This window comes from Falco rusticolus, chromosome 17 (genome assembly GCF_015220075.1).
Source record: "Falco rusticolus isolate bFalRus1 chromosome 17, bFalRus1.pri, whole genome shotgun sequence".
NCBI lineage: Eukaryota > Metazoa > Chordata > Aves > Falconiformes > Falconidae > Falco > Falco rusticolus.
Window position 1 is genome coordinate 1705271 of NC_051203.1, and position 17360 is coordinate 1722630.

The 17360-nt window shown below is 59.3% G+C and overlaps 1 protein-coding gene across 1 annotated transcript; it reads right to left on the minus strand.

Moving 5' to 3' along the window:
- Nucleotides 1–361: 361 nt before the first annotated feature.
- On the minus strand, nt 362–5853 carry ALX3 (ALX homeobox 3). Its single transcript, XM_037410738.1, is given in 5 exon segments — nt 362–733; nt 1316–1390; nt 2600–2904; nt 5451–5746; nt 5810–5853. Coding segments are annotated over 5 exon segments (1092 nt in total).
- Nucleotides 5854–17360: the final 11507 nt, after the last annotated feature.

Sequence of the window (17360 nt, forward strand, 5' to 3'; positions counted from 1 at the left end):
AAACCACTGCCTGTCTCCATCACGTCCCATCCACTGAAGGTGCTTTGGGGGGCTCAGGGGTTTTTGGGAGCTGCTTTCGGGGTCCTGAGCTGCCAGTGCCAGCTCTGCTGGGGCGGACTGGGTTTGGGGGTGTCCTCCCTCCCCCGGCAGCCCCGCTTTGACCACCCCTCACCGGAGGGGCACCACGATGGAGTAGGCTGAGATGCAGGAAAGCTCGTGGAGATCGGGGTGCGTGGGGAAGGGGGGAAGGGTGACCCCACCGACCCGCTCCCCACCCTGGTGCTGGGGGGGGGAGGGGGGGAAGGACGAGGTCGGGTGGGGGTGGGGGTGCGAATGGTCCGTGTCCCTCCCCACGGGGGGATCATGTAGCCCAGTTCAGCAGGCTGCTGGTCGCCTCTTTGCTCTTCATCCTCAGCGGCACCAGGGTGGGTGACTTGTAATCTTCGGGTGCTGGCTCGAAGGGGTGGGCACCCAGGGCCGCGGGGGGGAGGCTGTGCAGGGAGTAGAGGCTGTTGATGCCGGGGTGGGGGCCGGGAGAAGCAGGGATGCCCATGAAGCCGGTGATGTTGCTGTGAGTGTGGGGGTACGGAGACATGCAGGGGGACGGGATGCTCTCGGGGGGCAGGAGCCCCGCAGGGCTTCCCGGGCCAGAGCTCGGCCACAGGTTGTTCTGCAGCTGAAAGAAAGGATGGGAGGGGGGGGGAAAGCCCTAAGTGGAGTGGGGGGAGGCCAGCTGAGGGGGGGGAACCACATCCCCCCACCTTGGATTCCCCTCACCCACAGGGTGCAAAGCGAGGGATGCTTTATTTTAATCGCCTGGGGCTGTTGATCCCTGGGTGAAATCTTCCTCCCCTGCCATCCAGGGTGGATGTGGGGGGGTTCGCATCAGGGATGTGCATGAAACTGAGTTTTAAATTATTTTTACACTTTTCAGTGTTGGGGGGAGAAAAATAACGGCAGTTTTGCAGAAAAGGGGGGTGGGAAGCACTGATGGATGTGGGACAGCTACAGGGGTTTCTTGGGGTGGGGGGGTGACACCCCAAAGCCTGTCCCAAAGGACATGTTCCCACAGGGGATGGAGTGGGACATAAAGCAGCATCTTCCTGCATGTGGTAAAATGTGACGTTGCTGTTTTCCCCCTTTTCCATCCAGGACCACGTGCCTTTCTCACGGGTGGATGGAGCTGCATCCCATGGGGGATGGGCCCCTGGGAGACAAGGGGCAAGAACAGGTGATGTGGGTCACCCCACGGGACCCCCGTGGGCAAAGGGATGGGACCCCTGCCCTGGGCGCGGGCTGGGGCAGGCAGCGCCACAGCATCTCTCACCTCCTGGATTTTCCCGTAACGTTCTCGTTTTCGCCACTTGGCCCGTCGGTTCTGGAACCAGACCTGGGGGATGGAGGAGGGGGCTGAGGTGCAGGGACCCCTGCCCAGGCAGCCCTCTGGTCATGGCCACGCTCAAATTCCCGCAGGAAAGGAGCCCTAATGGTGCCCCCACATCCCGGTAAAGCGGAGATGGAGGAAGCTGCCCTTGCATGCAGCCTTTTTCTCTACCAGTAGCAGAAATATCTCTTATCCCTCTTGGGAAACAAGCGGTCCTGCTCTGGGCACCATCCTTTTCCCTCCCTTGTGCTTCCAGGCCTCCTTCACCCCAGGTTTTGATGCAGAATGAGGCTCTTTGGGTCCTGCGTGGTCACAATGACCCACCTGCATGTCCCCTCTGTGGTGCTGGCTGGGGTGGTGCTGGGTCGAGCAGCACCTCCCGGGGCAGAGGACGTGGTGCGGGGGTGCTCAGCGCCCAGATTTCACGGTTACAGGTAATTCTGTTGAAATCCAGCCCCAGCCAGGGCTCCAGGCTGTGGTGGGTGCTGAGGGGCTGGGCGGTTGCAGGCTCAGGGTGTGCATCCCCTGCCTGTGCCGTGTCCCCAGATTCTGCCCCACAGGGAGGGCAGCACCCAGGACTCGGCGGCTTGAGGTACCCAGCACCCAATGGGTGCTCCCTGTTTGTTTCGTTACCCGCTCACCTTTGCTCTTCTCCCTGCTGGGTGCCCCCTCCAGCCGCCTCTTCCCGCTGGGAGCCTCAAACCGCAGATGCCTCTGGAAGCACCTCGCTGGCCTGACGCAAGCGTGATGCTGGCAGAACCGGGGTGGTGGGGGAGGGCCTCATCCTGCCCCACCTCCTGGGACATGCTACCCCCCCACACACCCCATCCATGCTGAGCTCCCAGGGATCCCTCTCCTGGGATGGCAGCTCCATCGCTGCTCATCCTGGGCTGGAGGTGGAGGGGGGATCACATTTAGGGGCTGCTGAGCGGGGCAGGTTGGCAGTGACCTCCCAAATTTTGGCTCTTCCTGCCCCTCGGGTGCTGCAGAGAGGGGACAAGGGGAGAACTGGAGAGAGCTGAGAGGCAACCAGCACCCACACCCCGTGGCGGTGGGTGAAGCGTGTGCCGGGGCTGGATTTCCTCTCCAAGGCATAGCGTTAATTCTCCTGGGAAAAACAGCTGCGGAGGAGGGGAAAACCTCCTCCGGCTCTGCCCGCCACCACTCGGGGTGGCCGTGCCCGTCCCTACGGGAGCTGGGGACCCGCGCCCGTACCTGCACCCTGGCTTCGGTCAAGTCTGTCCGTAACGCCAGCTGCTCGCGGGCGTAGACGTCGGGGTAATGCGTCTTCTGGAAGACCTTCTCCAGCTCCTCCAGCTGGAACGTGCTGAAGGTTGTCCTGTTCCTCCGCTTCTTGCTTTTGCTCTTGCCCAGGGGCTCGGGGAGCTCAGGGACCCTGTGTTCCTGCAGGCTGCCCAGGGGTGCTGCCAGCGGGCACCCCAGCTCCCCCGGGGCTTTCACAGGGGCCCGGCAGGATGCGGGCATCACCTGGTACCCGCCTTTGCATCCCTTCTCGCCGCCTGGCAGGGGGAGAGGCACAAGGTGGGGTGGTGTTAATGGTGCTAATGAAGCCAAAAGCCCCCCCGTGCCCGCAGCCCCAACCCTCCCCTCCCACCTCTGCGTGGCCCCAGCCATCCTGGGGGGATGTTGGGGTAAGGCTCGGGCAAAGGGCTCGGCACAGGCATGCAGCGGGTCAAATCCATCATGGGGGAGAGCAAAATTCCTGCTGGCTGCGGGGCTGTGGGCATGCAATGGCCCCCGAGGGTGGGGGGAAGCCCGGCCAAAGCAGCGGGTGGCTGGGGACCCCGCTCGGGGACCCTTTTGGATGCTGCTGTTAAGGGATGGGGGGCAGAGAAGGCGAGCGCAGGGCTGCCTTGCAGGCAGGGTTTACTCCATTCTCCTCGTCCCTCTCCTCCAGTTCCCCTCCCCCCCCCCAGCACAGGCTGGCGCCTCCACCCTGCCCAGCTGTGCCCACCGCAGAGACATCGGTGCCACCAGCACCCCCAGCCCACCCTGGCGCTGGGCCCTATCCAGACCCCCGTGCCTGAGCTCGGTTCAAGGGCAGCCTTTGCCTGCCCCCCTCCCTCCCCCACCCCCAGCATTTCCCTGCAGCTGTAACTCTCAGGAAACCATTTGGAAAGGAGTGAAAAATACCCCCACCCACCCCCCCCAGCCTTTTTGCTTGGGAGGAGCTCCCCCTCCCCACGCTCCTTCAGGGCTGGGGGGCAAAGCAAGAAATATGGGGGTTCCCCCTTTCCCCTGGCTGCTGCTGCTGCATCTCTGGGGTGTCTGATGAAACGGGTTCAAGATCAGTCACGGCCAACGCATTTCGGAGGTCACCTTTGTCCCCCGGGAGGGTGGTTTGTCCCCACGCAGGGACACACGGAGCTCAGCACCTCTGGCTGATGCCGGGTGCTACTGGTACCCCAAGGAGCTGAACCAGTGATGGGAGAACTGAGGGGGGGCTCAGCAGATGGAAGGGATGGCTTGGTGTCCCCCAGCGGCCGAGGGGACACAGGGGTGTCACCTGGGAAGGAGACAACCCGAAAATACGGGGGTTTGCCCTGGTCTCACCCCCAAGCTGAGCACCGGCTCCGGAGATGCAGTTTTGCTGCAGGTGGAGACCACTGGCCCCCTCAGAGGGGCAGGATCAGGCCCATGGCTGGGCCTTGGGCAGAGCACGGCGCTTGGGGCCGGCAAGGGGGGAAATCGCCTCCTTCGGGATGGATCCTCCTTCCCGTCCCGTTAACCATCACATCCTGGCAGAGCGGGTGAACGGGGTCCCCATCCCGATGGACCCACCGGGGGCTCCGCACCCCCTGAACCAGCCCTCGGCGCCGCGGCCCTTTCCGGACTTTCGGTTTTGAGTTTTGGTTGTTTTGTAATTAAGGCAATTTGGGGGTTACGGCACGCAGCTGAGCGCCAAGCCCCAGCTGCTTCGAATTAATGGCAAACTGTTATCTGGGGGGCGGGGGGTGTGTCTGGGGGGGTGAAGGCTCCTTGTCCCCCTCGGTACTGACCTGTCTACGTGCCCGGCGGTGGGTAACGGCGAAGGGATGAGGCCAAATTGCCGTTTCCTCCCTGTTTTCTCCTCTGAAGGGCTCGGCCGCTGGGCCGGGGAGGTTTACCGGTAAAAAACAAGTCCCGCCAAGGTGCAGAGTGAAGGCAAAAACCCCCAAATGGGACCGACAGTAAGGAAAAAGGACCGAAATAAATTAAAATAAATTCCTCTGCACAAAGCGGTCCGATAAATAGAGCGGGTTTGGGGTTTTTTTTCCCCCCTTTCCAAAGGCAACGCGCCGTGCTTCCGAGCAACCCGCGGGTTTTGGCGTTGGAGACAAATAAATAAATGGCCAGAAAGAAGGAGAAGGCAGGAAGGGAGCAGGATACGGGCATGTAGCTAAATAAACACGGCATCGCAGGGGGACAAAGAGGATGGGAAAAAGGGAAGATATTGATATTTTTTTTCCCCCCGCCATCCTTCCTAAAACTGACACCCCCACGCAAGATTTGGCGGCGCTGGGGAAGGCGGCAGCTGGGGAGCAGCTGTAACCGGGAGGGGAAAGGAGAACTCAAAGGGATCATTAGCGAAGGGATGGGGGCACGGGAAGGGCTCCCGGGAACCGGGACCACCACCCCGGCCACCGGTGAGAGGCTCCCGGGATCGGCACAGCCCCGCTGCAGCGGCAGCAGGTAAGCGCGGGGGGGATGGACACCAGCCCGGGACCCCCGGCACCCCCGGGGGGGGCTTTTTCTACCTGTTCCCCCCAGCCGGGAGCGGGGCTTTGCTGGGCCCCACCTGGTTCCCATTACACCCGCGGCGCTGCCTGTTTCTTCTTATATTAAAGCGAAGGGAAAAGGGGGGGAATGAAAGGGCCGGGGAGCCCCGGGGGGACGGGACGAGCCCGGTCAGCCCCGGCCGCAGTCCCCGACGGTCCCGGCCGGGAAGGGAAGCGCGACGGGGCCGGCGGTGTCGCTGGGCCGGGGGGAGCGATGGGGAGAGCCCCGGGGCTGCGGCTCGTCCTGCCGGGGGCGGGGAGGGCTACCGGGCACCGGGCAGCCGCGCGTCCCGGGGAGCCCCGGGCCCGTCCGTGCGGCCGGTCCTGCCTCTGGTCGTGCCCGGTGCGGCCCGGTCCCGGGAGCCGGCGGCGCCTTTCCAGCCTCCTCCGCGGGCCGGGGCCGCTCCCTGCCCGGTAACCGGCTCCGCGGGCCGGGGCCGCTCCCTGCCCGGTAACCGGCTCCGTGGCCGGGGGAGTGGGCCCGGGCCGGTCCCCGCCGTCGCGGCAGCGGGGCCGGGGCTCTCCCGCCACCTCTTCCCGCCGCTCCAGCAGGGCGAGCACGATCCCGGAGACCTCGGTCTCTCTGTCGTGACACAGGCCCGGTTGCCCGACACACGGCAGCACCGGCCCGGCCTTTGCCGGCTACCGTCGGGGGATGCCCGAGCGGTCTCCGCACCGACGGGGCCACATCGCGACAGCGGCCGCCTCGGTGAAGCCGGGGGGCTGCGTGTCGGCGACAGGACACTGTGGGGGCGCGGGGATCAGGGCCGTCCCCCCGAGGGCAGCGGCAGGATCAGGCCCCGGGCGGGGGCAGAGCGCAGCAAAGTGAAGCCGAAGGGGCCGGGGCGGGGGTCGCGGACCCGGGTCCCTCCCCCCCGCCGCTCCCCCGGTACCTGCAGCCCCGGCCGGGCAGAACGGCTTCCCACGGACGGCCCCGGCGAGCGGCCCCGGGCCGGCGGCCCCCGGGTATCGGGGCGCAGCCCTGCCGGGCGGGCAGCGGGCCGGGCGCGGGCTGAGCGGCGGCGGCTGCCGGGGGGGGCCCGGCGGCCCGGCCGGGAAGGCGGGGGGAGCCCGGGGGAGCCCCGGGGGGGGGCCCGGCCCGGCCCGGCGGGGGGAAGGCCGGGCAGCCCGGTGCCTCCATGCCGCAGGTTGGAGGGAGTGGGGCGGCCGGCGGGAGCGGATTTTGTGCGGGGGGCCGGGGAGGAGGGGGATGGTGGGGATGGGGAGGGAGGGATCGCCGAGCCCCCCCCGCCCCCCCCCCCCCACCCGCACACCCCAGCCCACTTCCCCCACTCCACAGCCAGTCACGTGCGTCCTCCCATCCCCTCCTCAGCCCGCTAATCCCGGCCCCCCCACCCCAGCGCCCTTCCCGAGTGGGTCGGAGCGGAGCAGTGGACCCCCCCTCCCCAGCCCCGAGCAGGGGCCGTGGGGGAGCCCTGCCCCCCCCCCTCCCAGCGCTCCCAGTGTCTCCCAGCCGCAGGAAATGCCCAGGCCCTGCCTTGGCGTAAAGCTTCGTCCCCAGCCGCTGCGAGCGGCTCCAGATCCCAGGCGGGGGGAGAAACTTCCATCCCTGACTCCCTCTGGGATCGTTTCCCTTTTCCAAGCTGTGCTGAGCCCGGCGGCGGCCCTTCCCTCCCCAGGGCCAGGGATACTGCCTGGGCAGGGCAGCCCAGGGGTGATCGTGACCCTGGGACATGGGATCCAGGGGTGATCGTGACCCTGGGATGTGAAATCCAGGGGTGATCGTGACCCTGGGATGCGAAATTCAGGGTGATCGTGACCCTGGGATGTGAAACCCGGGGATGATTGTGACCCTGGGATGCAGGATCCAGGGGTGATAGTGACCCCTGGGACACGGGATCCAGGGGTGATCGTGACCCTGGGATGTGAAATCCAGGGGTGATCGTGACCCTGGGACGTGGGATCCAGGGGTGATCGTGACCCTGGGATGCGAAATCCAGGGATGATCGTGACCCTGGGACATGGGATCCAGCAATGATCATGACACTGGGACATGGGATCCAGGATCCCACGGTGACATGTCCCTCCTTGGAGCCTGCTGGCATGGGTGGTGTTTGCCCGCAGCACCAAGGTGGCCCTATCCTGCTCTCGGTGTGTCCCTGCCACTGGTCCCACACCAGGATTTGGGTCCCCCCATCCCAGCGGGCACCAGTGTGGGGCAGAGCTGATCAGAGCTTGCCTGAACTTTTTTTTCCAGCCTCTCTCCTCTCTTTTTGCTCTGATGCATCCATCCGCCTTGGAGCCGCTTCGGCTGCTCCCGGTGGCCGGGCGCTGGGCTTGGTGGAGGGGGAGGGGGTTATACAGCTTTGGGGGGGGTTGTGTGCGGAATAACGGGGCAGCTTTGGCGATCCTAAGGCTTGGTGTCGTGGAGAGAGGGGATGAAATAACAGGCATGGAAAAATGAGCAGATATCCGGGCTGAGGGGTGATTTTTACACCTCCATTTGCAGTTTTCCCTTATGCACAGCACAGACCGCAGCTTTTAACTCACCCTGGGGCATCGCTCCTTGCACCAGGTCTAGAAAAAAATAACCTGCAGGTATCGGGGCTGCAGGGCAGGGGATGGACTGGTTGGGAGCCACGAAAAGAGGTGGAGAAGGAGCAGGCGGCTCGCAGACGCGTGATGTTAAATAGCGGAACAGGCTAACACCGACCATTAAATAACATTATGCAGCGTGCTATCGCTTTTATTGCGGTGCTGGGGCTGTGCTTGGTTATCTCGGGCACGGTACAAATCTGGAATCACAAGACAGTCTCGTTTCAAAGAGCTTATGATAAAAATATAATGTCTTGGCAGCAGCTGCAGGATGGATACGATGTTGTTGGGTCGTTGCAAAAACCCGTGTTATCGCAGGCGCGGCGGGTTTGTGGCGTGTGGTATAAATCACGGCTGGATTTTCCAGCCCCTAGTCGGGGAAACCTGGGAGTTGCAAGAAAAATAGCGGCTGGGTTGGGATCCTGGGCTCAAACCTCTTCTGGCAGAGAGTCCCATGAGGGTCTGGCTCTGCAAACGGGGGTCTGAGTGTGCAGTGCCCCCTCCTCACCCACCCTTTATATGCCCACGACAGCTCCGCTGCATCCTGCAGCATTCCCTGACGCTTTCCCTTCGCAGCAGCTGGAGCTGTCGGGATTTTCCCTGTTTGACTGTCCGCAGCTTGCTGCGTGTTGTAAATTATTGCTAAATACGGACTGTAAGTCCTCTGGCATGCAACAAGTCATTAAACATTATTAAACATTGCATAACTCCTGTAAAGGCTTATTAGTTTCAATGTACATCTCTCAGTTTTACTGCTGGCATTTAAAGGATTTTGATAGCAGGGGGATGAGTCTCTCCATGTGTGCCGGTGGTGCGGAGGGGATGGGCAGGCTGGTTTGGGATGTGCTGGTTTTCCAGGCTGGAGCCATTGCTGGAACCCTTCTGGGCAGGTGGAAGAGGTCTTGGGAAGGTGGGATTCGGGGTATTTGGGAGCTGAAGGCAGTGTGAGGAGAGGTTTGTGAGATCTTTTTGTGGGGTCGGTGTTGGTTCATGGAACTGCTGCGGGGTTTGGTCCCTCCAGCGAGCACGGCTGAGGACCAGGACTCCTGGGATCTCCTAAACCTTCCACCAACCCTCTACCTTGGTTTTTTTTGTGTGTAGAGCCAGACCAGGGTGCCTCATTCTGCTGGTTTGGTGCTTGGTGTTGGGTGCTTTGAGATCGGGGACAAAGGCTGCTGGGGCAGCCCAGGGTGGGTGCCTCTTCTTAGAGCACCGGGGATGGGTGCCAGTATGGGACTGACTTGGACATGGAGGTCCCCATGGTGCTCCCAGGTCTCACTGGGGTTTATTTGCCACAAACCGGATTATTTGTGGGCGAAGGATGATCCCAACAACCTCCTCGGCTGAAAAGCTTCCAGGAGAAACTTTTCACAATGTCACAGTGTCCGACTTGGCCATCTCCGGAGGGGAAGCGCTGCTGGGTCGGCTCTTGGGTTGAAATGACCTTTTGTGGCCCCATTTTAATTGCATCTGCCACCAAACGAGACCTGGCAAGAGAGCCACCAAGTGCAGTGGGAGGACTCCAGCAGGATGCTCTGTGGGCAAATGTTTTCTGTTTTCAGTTTCTCTCTTGCTTGCTGGGAGGAGGATTTCCCCCCCCCCCCTTTGCCTCCCATTGGCTTTCCCCACGTCTCCAGCCATCCCAGAGAGCTGCCTCGCCTCCCCTGGGATCATGAGATGTCACTGAAGAGCTCGGCAGGAGGCTGGGAGGGTTTGCATAGCTCTGTGGTTTGTATGAACATCCCTGCACAGCCGAGACTTTGCAACATTACCCAGAGCCTTGGAAATGCTGGCGGGACGCAGAGCAGTGCCTAACGCACAGGACCGGGGATGGGCTCTCCTTTTCCAAGGTTGGGCTTTCCCTCCCAGCCTGGAGGTCGAGCAGCAGGCAGCCTAGAGGAGGACCAGCAGCCGTGGTCCAGCCCGTGGGCTTTTTCTCCAGAGGGTTGATTTTTATTGTTTTTTTTTCCCCTCTGCGCTCTGCAGTTTGGGAAGAAAGCCCATTCCGGGGAGCAGCCTGCTGGGAGAAAGCTATGGCTTCCTCTGGAAAGCAGGGAGGCAGCTCAGCTCAACGTGGCTCTGGCACATGAGCTTCAGGCTGAAGGCAGGAGGGACAGAGCCTGGGGACATCTGTCCTCCTGATGACACTGTTAGACACCAAAGCCCCCCTCCAGCCTGTAGCATCCCCAGCTGTGCTGGGTGGCTGCTGGCCCAGCGCTTGGAGGCTGATCTCCAGCTCTGCTGCTCCTCTCCATGCCCAGGTCAGGTCCTCAGCCTGGAGAAACCCCACGTATGGACAAAAGGAGCTGGGACGATGCGACGCAGGCCATTCCCCCCCACCTCTGCAAGGACATGCGTTTTGGGGAGGTTCTTCCCTTGCCCGGCGGGGGACTCAGCTGGCCACGCTGGCTGCTCGCGTCCCACAGCGAGGACCTTCTCCTAATCCCTGGGGAGATTTATACCACCACTTGTTGGGTGCCAACAGGCTTCTAGCTGTCTTGGGCACATCCCTGCCTCTCTGTCACACAGGGACAATAATCTCGGCTCTGAGCAGCAAAGGGAATCTGTGCCCTTGCTTACTTTTTTTTTTTTTTTTTGGCTAAAGCTGCAGAGCTATTGTGGGTTCAATCCTCAGCCCTTCCCTGTCTGCTCATCCCTCTTTGCTTCCCAAATATCCCAGAAAATCCTCCGATTCCTAACGTCCGACTCATTGCAGAGCTTCGTCTCAACCTACGGGTCGATCTCGCTCAGGAATGTGCACATTGATGCCGGCAAAAATGTCTTTATTGATTCACCTGGGGAAATCTCCCTTGCTGATTGCAACCCCGGGTTTGCGTTAGCGACTGGGAGACGGAGCCCCTCGGGCTGATCCTGCTGGAAACCCACGGGATCCACCGAGCCGGGCCCAGATTCGGTATTTAACAAGGTTGAGGATGTAGAAAACGGCCCTGTTTCCAGGTCTCCCAAAAGCAAAGCGCAACCACCAACATCCACCCACGTGTAATCCCGCTGCACAAAGGCAGGCGACAGCCTCTGTGTCATGAACGTGCTTTACGTGCACACGTATATATTCATATAAACGTATGCATATTTATACATGCACATTTATACATGCATGCATATTTATAGCCACACACATTTATAGCCACACATATTCATAGCCATCCAGATACATGCACTGAGAATTTAATCCCATGCAAATGCGTATTATAATTTTGCACACAAACGCAGCGTGTTTCTGTATCAGCACACGGGCACTAAAATCACGTAATTTGCGTCTAGACTGCGCAGGCATGCAGATGAGCGTGTGGAAATCGCACCCACATCATTGCACAAATACCTAAATTTGTACAAATTTAATGTGGTGGTATCGTCTGTACGGCCAGCCCTGCGGAGCTGGGTTGGAACCCTGTGGATGCAGCGAGGAGGGATGCGCGGCTGCTGCAATAACACGGGGGGGATTTTTCCCCGCAAATAGCAAATTTGTTGAAATGGTAACTTTTTTGGCGATATTTTTGAGATATTTTTTTGGTGATTGAAACCTCTAAGTTACTGTTTCCATCCTGGCGCTGCCTTCCAGCGCTCACTTCGGAGCAGCGTTCGGTGTCAAAGCGTGCCGTAAATTAATGATAGCAATAACAGTCGAGGAAACAAAACCCGGGAAAACGGCGGGGCTGTGGACGGGATGAAACCCGGCGGGAAAGCCAAGCCCCATCGCTTTTGTTTTCGTTTGCGTTCATGGAGATAGATTAGGAGGAAAGGAAAAAAAAAAAATCAACAGTATTTTGGCTTGATCCAAACCGATGTAAAAAATAGCAGTTTTTTAAAAAGCCAAGTGTTTATAAAGTGCTTCGGATATGTAGTGGCCTTTAGAGGAGCCGCAGGAATAAATGAGCTGAATTCCCTCAGGCTGCTTTAAACCAGGATCCGGCCGCATCCTTGCAGGCAGGGGCACGGGGTGGATTTCCAGCGCTGGGTAATTTGGGCTCTATAAACTCGATTTTACGCTGGGAGGCAGCGGGGACCGCCGAGCCCTGTGCTGCCGGCTCCCAGCCGGAGGGATGGATCCCTTCTTCCATCGCCGTGCTCCTACACCGGCCAGTTTCTGCTTTAATAAGGAAAGGTTTTGTGGGGGACTTTCAGGCTGCTTTGGAAAGTGCTTCGGGATGCTGAGTTCGGGCTTGTTTTTCCTTCCAGCTGCTCCAAATATATATATATTATATAAAAAAGAAGGAGCTGAAATTAAGCCTGGAAGTGGCAGCAAGCCGGTGGTGCCGGGGATTCGGGGGAGATGCTGGGCTGGATGTGTCCTTACGGCATTAATCCCAGTAAAAGACATGTAACTGGGAGCCGAATGGGTGTTTTGACTCCTAAAAATGTGATAGCGATCGCAAAATCAGGAATATCTCTAGGGATTAAAAGGAATTTATTCCAGATTTGCTCCGTTGGGAGGATTGGAGTCTTTCAGTTTAGAGTAACGCCGTTAACGCCACATAAATTGGAAATAACGGCATGAAATAAACGGGATCACTTTGGATTTAACATCGATGTAACTGGGAGCAGGATCTGGCCCCTGAATTCAGACAGCAGCCGGGTAAACGGGTGTAAATTGGGCGTTACTGCAGGTTTGTGCTGCCCGTGGGTGCACGGCAGCCTGGCTGGATCCACGGCCGGGGAGATTAATTCCCGGTGGGATCAGTGTGGAGCTGGGCTGAGCCCCTCACCGGCGGCTCGGTCATCCTGAGTTTGCATGGGGGTCGGTCTGTAGCTGGAAAATGGCTGGAAAATGGTGCAAATGGAGGAAAAAAAGGCAAAAAGGAGGGGGAGTGGCATGATTTTGGGGTGCTGGGGAGGGGGGGGGTTAGCTCAGCTCCTGTTTGGGCAGGCAGAATTGAACCGACTCCCTGACCCCAGGGGGGGATCGGGGATAAATCCTAGCCTTTCCAGAAATCAGCTTTGTAAGAGCAAACGCGTTTGGCTGCAGCTTTCCCGGCTTGTTGGGAATCCGTGGAGTGGATCCCAGCAGCGCGCCGGGGGCTCAGCACCCGCCAGGTCACAGGCACTGGGGACCCGCACCATGCCTGGGGGTGTCCCAGGTGCTTCCCACACCTTGGGGGCTCATTTGGCCCCCCCAGCCGGGGCTGAGCCATCCAGGCAGCGGGTCCTGTGCTGTCCTGGCGATGCCGAATTACCCTGGTGAGGGCCCTGCTCCCCGTCCGGCTGCCACCGAGGGAAACCCCAAATTCCCCCCGGGATCTGCAGGCGGTGCACAGAGCCGGACAAAGCTTTTCCCCTCCCCGAGGGATTGATGGATTTATTCATCTCATCCCCTAATGAGCCATTTCCAGATCCCAGTAAATTATACGCACCGGGACAGATGAAATCTTGCTCCATAAATCAGATCTGTAGCCGACAAGTGCTGCCTGCATCATTATCCTGGCAAGTTTCGGAGATCCCAGGTATCGCCGCCTCCTTTGCAAATCCCAATAAATCTGGGAGTAATCATTCCCGACAGAGAGCCAGAAAAAGCACCGGAAAACATTTTCTTCCCTTAAAACGTAAGTGGAAAATTTATTGCAGGGAAAGGAAAAGTTTTCCCTGGAGAGTCCGTAACAAACAGTGATGCAAGTAACTCCCTGGGGCTGAGCCGGTGGGATGGCATCGCCTTGTGATTACTGGGATCAATTTGTAGCAGCCCCTAAAAATCAGGGAAAATTTTTTGGGGGGGAGAGAAACAAGGGGAAAAAAAAATAAAGCCAAGTGTCTCCAACTGCGTCCCGAAAGGACAGTGGAGCCAATGTGCCGGAGTCTGTTGCCTTCTGGTTTGTGTTTAGCCTTTGGAAAAAAAAAAAAAAAATCCCCCCATGCAAACCTCCTCTTTCCTTAAGGGGAAGATTTATTTTATTAACTGGCTGACACCTGAAAGTAATCGGCTTTTTTTTTTTGGTGGCTGGTGGCGGGGGCAGGGTGGGAAGGAGCCATTCCTGGGGGCTCGCTGGGGAGGAGAGCTGTATTTTCTCACTGCTGTTGCTCTCGTACCGCATCCGTCCGTCCATCCATCCATCCATCCATCCATCCATCCATCCGAGTGGGGCTCACCCTTACGCCCGAGCCTCACCGCTGGCTGAGCCCTGCACAGAGGAGTGGGAGCGTATGTGGGATGCTCCAGCCCGTTGGCGTGTCAGGCTGTGGTTTGGTGGGGGTGCTGGATGTGTCTTTACCCTCGTGGTCTCATCAAGGAGATGACAGCAGGGCACAAAGTGCTCCTCTTTCAGATGGGGAAACTGAGGCACACGGCACTGGCGTAGGTGTTAAGGGTGGGAGATACGCCACCAGCACTTCCTTGGATGGGTTGGGGATGCTTGGTGGTCTTTCCAACTGGAGGGAGCCTGGGGAGGGGAGGCTGACCCCAAGGAGCCACCTTCATGCACCTGGGAGGGTGTTTTTCTGCTCCTCGCCATGTGCTTTCCCCTCCTCCCAGGCCAGGGCTTTGCAGAGGGCTTTGCTTTTCCCAAAGGCACGTCAGCAGCAGCTCTTGGAGTTCCATAATGGGGTTGCGCGTGTCAGGACTTCAAGAGATCAGGCTGGTGGCAATCTCTGTACCTGCCAGGATGAATGAAAGGTGACAACACCGAGAGTGCCGGGGGAGTTGTGTGGAAACCAGATGGGCTGTCAAGTCTTTGTGCTTCCCACCAATTTGTTTCGCCTGCCCCGGCTCCCAGCCTGGCTGGGTCGGCTGGTGTAAGGTGCGAGGAGCAGCTCGTGGGGGAACGGGAGCAGGCAGGAGCAGGGAAGGGGGAGATCAAAGTGCCCACCAGCTCAGAGCATGGGTTGGGTGGGCACCGTGGTGCTGTGGTCCGGGATGGATGGATGGATGGATGGGTGGATGAGAGAGAGGGGGATGAAGGCTGAGAACAAGGCAGGGTTGGGCAAGAGCTGAGCCCAGAAGCATTTGAGCTTTGCCATCGTTGGAAGATGTTTCTAGCACCTGGTTGGTTGGGTTGAAGGCAAAGGTGGTCGGATGGGACACACGTCACATCGCTTGGTTGCAGAGAAACTGTCTGTCAGGGCCAGGACTCCGTTTAGGCTCAGGACATCTCCGTCTTGTAAAGCAAATGCTGCTCCTGGCTTTCTCCGGGGGTTTGTGCCTGGCCACCACCGTGTTCCTGCTGAGCTCTGGAGGGGTCCCAGCACCCAAACCTGACCCGGGTCTTCATCGGTGCACCCCAACGGTGCAAGCCAGACCAAACTCAGCAGCGCTGAGTGGGATGTGGAACAGGTCCAGGGAGCTGAGTGGCCACCAGTGGGGCCAACCCCACAGCTGCAGTGGGCAAATCTGCTTTGGGCAATGGTGTCCCCCAACCCATCATGTCCTGCTGCCTTCTCCAGCGGATGGGACCATGGGGCCTGCCAGGGCGGTGGGAAGGGTAGCCCTCCCCTCCATGGCCTTGCTGTAGGTCTGGAGATAGGGCGTAATTCCTGTCTCCTGGGTTTCTTCCCACCTTCTGCCATCGGTGTCTCATCTCCGGAGCCCCGGTGCCCTGGTGCTCTGTCCCCGGCGTGACCTCCCCCACCTGACCCAGGCAGCGAAAGGTTTCCTTCTTGCTCGGCCAACGCTGATAAGGGGAACCAGAAACAGCTTTGACCTTTCAACTGCAAATCTCTCTGCGAGGAGCCGCGAGCTGTTCCGTATCTCAAAGGTCCCTTGATAGGAAACAAAACCCGTGCCATTGAACTTTGAAGCAATTTCACCCCAAACTCTTCGGCACCCAAAAAAAAACCTGAGGAACCGGGCCAGCATGTGCAACTTGTGTAAGAGGTGCCTTGGGTTGATCAGGTGCCTGGAGTGTTGGTCCTCTGCTCTCTCCTTCCCTTTTGGATGATGCACTCACCTGTGGAGACCCCCCGGTGGGGTGCGAAGGCTTCAGGGAAGCTTGGCACCTCCTTTCTTCTCCTCTGAGAGTGAGGGACCCTGATTATGCCGGGACCTTGACCTCTGCCAGCCCAAGGAGGACTGGGGACAGACGGACAGGCCACTACGGGTGAGAAGTGCTGGGAAAGGGTAATTTAACCCCTGGGAGTTCAGCGGATGTGGGATGCGCCTATAGAAGCAAATCTCCATCCTTGCTTTCTTCCCCATCCCAAAGTGGTGCGGTCCAGCTCCTGACGTGCCCTGCTCTCTGTTTACACTGCTGTTATAGGAAGGTGATGACTGGAGGTGTTGGAGCTCGTTAATTGCTTTGAGCAAGCTAATTGGTATAAACACAACAGCGGGAGACGTGGCGGCTCTGCAAAGGGGAGTGTGCTCAGCTCTGAGGGGGAACTGGGCAGAGGTCCCGCATCCTGGTGGATGATCGAGTCCCGGTAACTGGGTTGGGGCTCTCGGGGTCCCGTTCCCCGTGCTGCAGCGTGGCTGTGAGCTGCACCTCGCTGCGTGTGAGCCCACAGGGCGGAGGGGAGCAGTGTGCCCCGGTACTTTCCCCAAATCCATCCCCACTTGGTTCCCATGACTTGAGCTTTTCCAGTGCCGGGGTTTTCCCCTGCGTTGGGTGTTTATCAAGTACAGCTCCATGGCACGAAAGAAAGGGCTGTCCCAGGTGATAGAGAGCCTAAGCATCCTGCAGAATCAGGCCCCAAGCACCAGCAGGCTCCCTATATTTTCTCTGATACTAACCCTACATTTTCCCTGCTGTTGCTTAACCCCATTAATGGGATCCGAGCCAGTTCAAAGCCTTGGGAGCAGCAGGGGGTGAAGTTCAGAGCAATAAGTGGAGGCGAGCTCTGCTAAATTGGAGTAAAAGATGTCTTCCTCCCGCTCCCCAAAGAGGCCACAGCATTTTCACATTAAACCTCTGTGCCCAGAGCCGTTGGGGAGGAAGAAGAAACACCCAGGATCAGCCCTTTCTGCATGGAGACGAGGGTCAAAGGGGCTGCTGCCTCCCAGCGCAGGGGGTAAGGACTCAGCAGCTGACCCCGTGGTCCAGCGCCCGGGAGAGGATGCTCCTGGAGAGATCCCCCAGAGAGCCAAGATCCCAGGATGCGAAGCCTGTGGGAAAGTCTTCAAGTCCAGGTAATTTGGGGGAAAATGAGTGTTTTACGGGGTTGAGTCAGGGAAAAAATTCTGGTGGGGTGTGGGCACCACCTTCCTCATTTGGAATGGGCAGAGTGGGCTGTTCTGGGGGAAAAGCGTCAATCAGTAATTATCTTTTTGGATGCTGCTTTTTTCTGATCATCTTCACTGGGGGTTCACCTCCCCACCCCAGCTGTGCAGAGCCCTGAAAGCTGGAGCGAGGAGCTGGAGAGGGGACCCGTGTGACGGAGGGAGCTGGGGATGGAGCCCCTTGTGCTGGGTGCGTGGGAGGGACATGGTTCTCTGGGTGCTGGGGTCTCGGGGGACCCTGTGGTGCAGGGGGGGCTCTGTATGAGGTGGTTTCACTGGGGCAGAGGATCTCGGGGTACAGAGGTGCTCACACAGGCTAGATTTTAGCAGCCTTAGTATTTTGGTCTAAAGCTCAGGCTGATGGATGGAGCTACCCCAGGAGCAGGATCTGACCCACACCAGCAGCCCCCCTTTGCCCCCCTCGTGCCTTCCCCACCGCGTCTCTGTCTGTCCCTCCACCCTTCCTTGCTCCTGGCTTTTT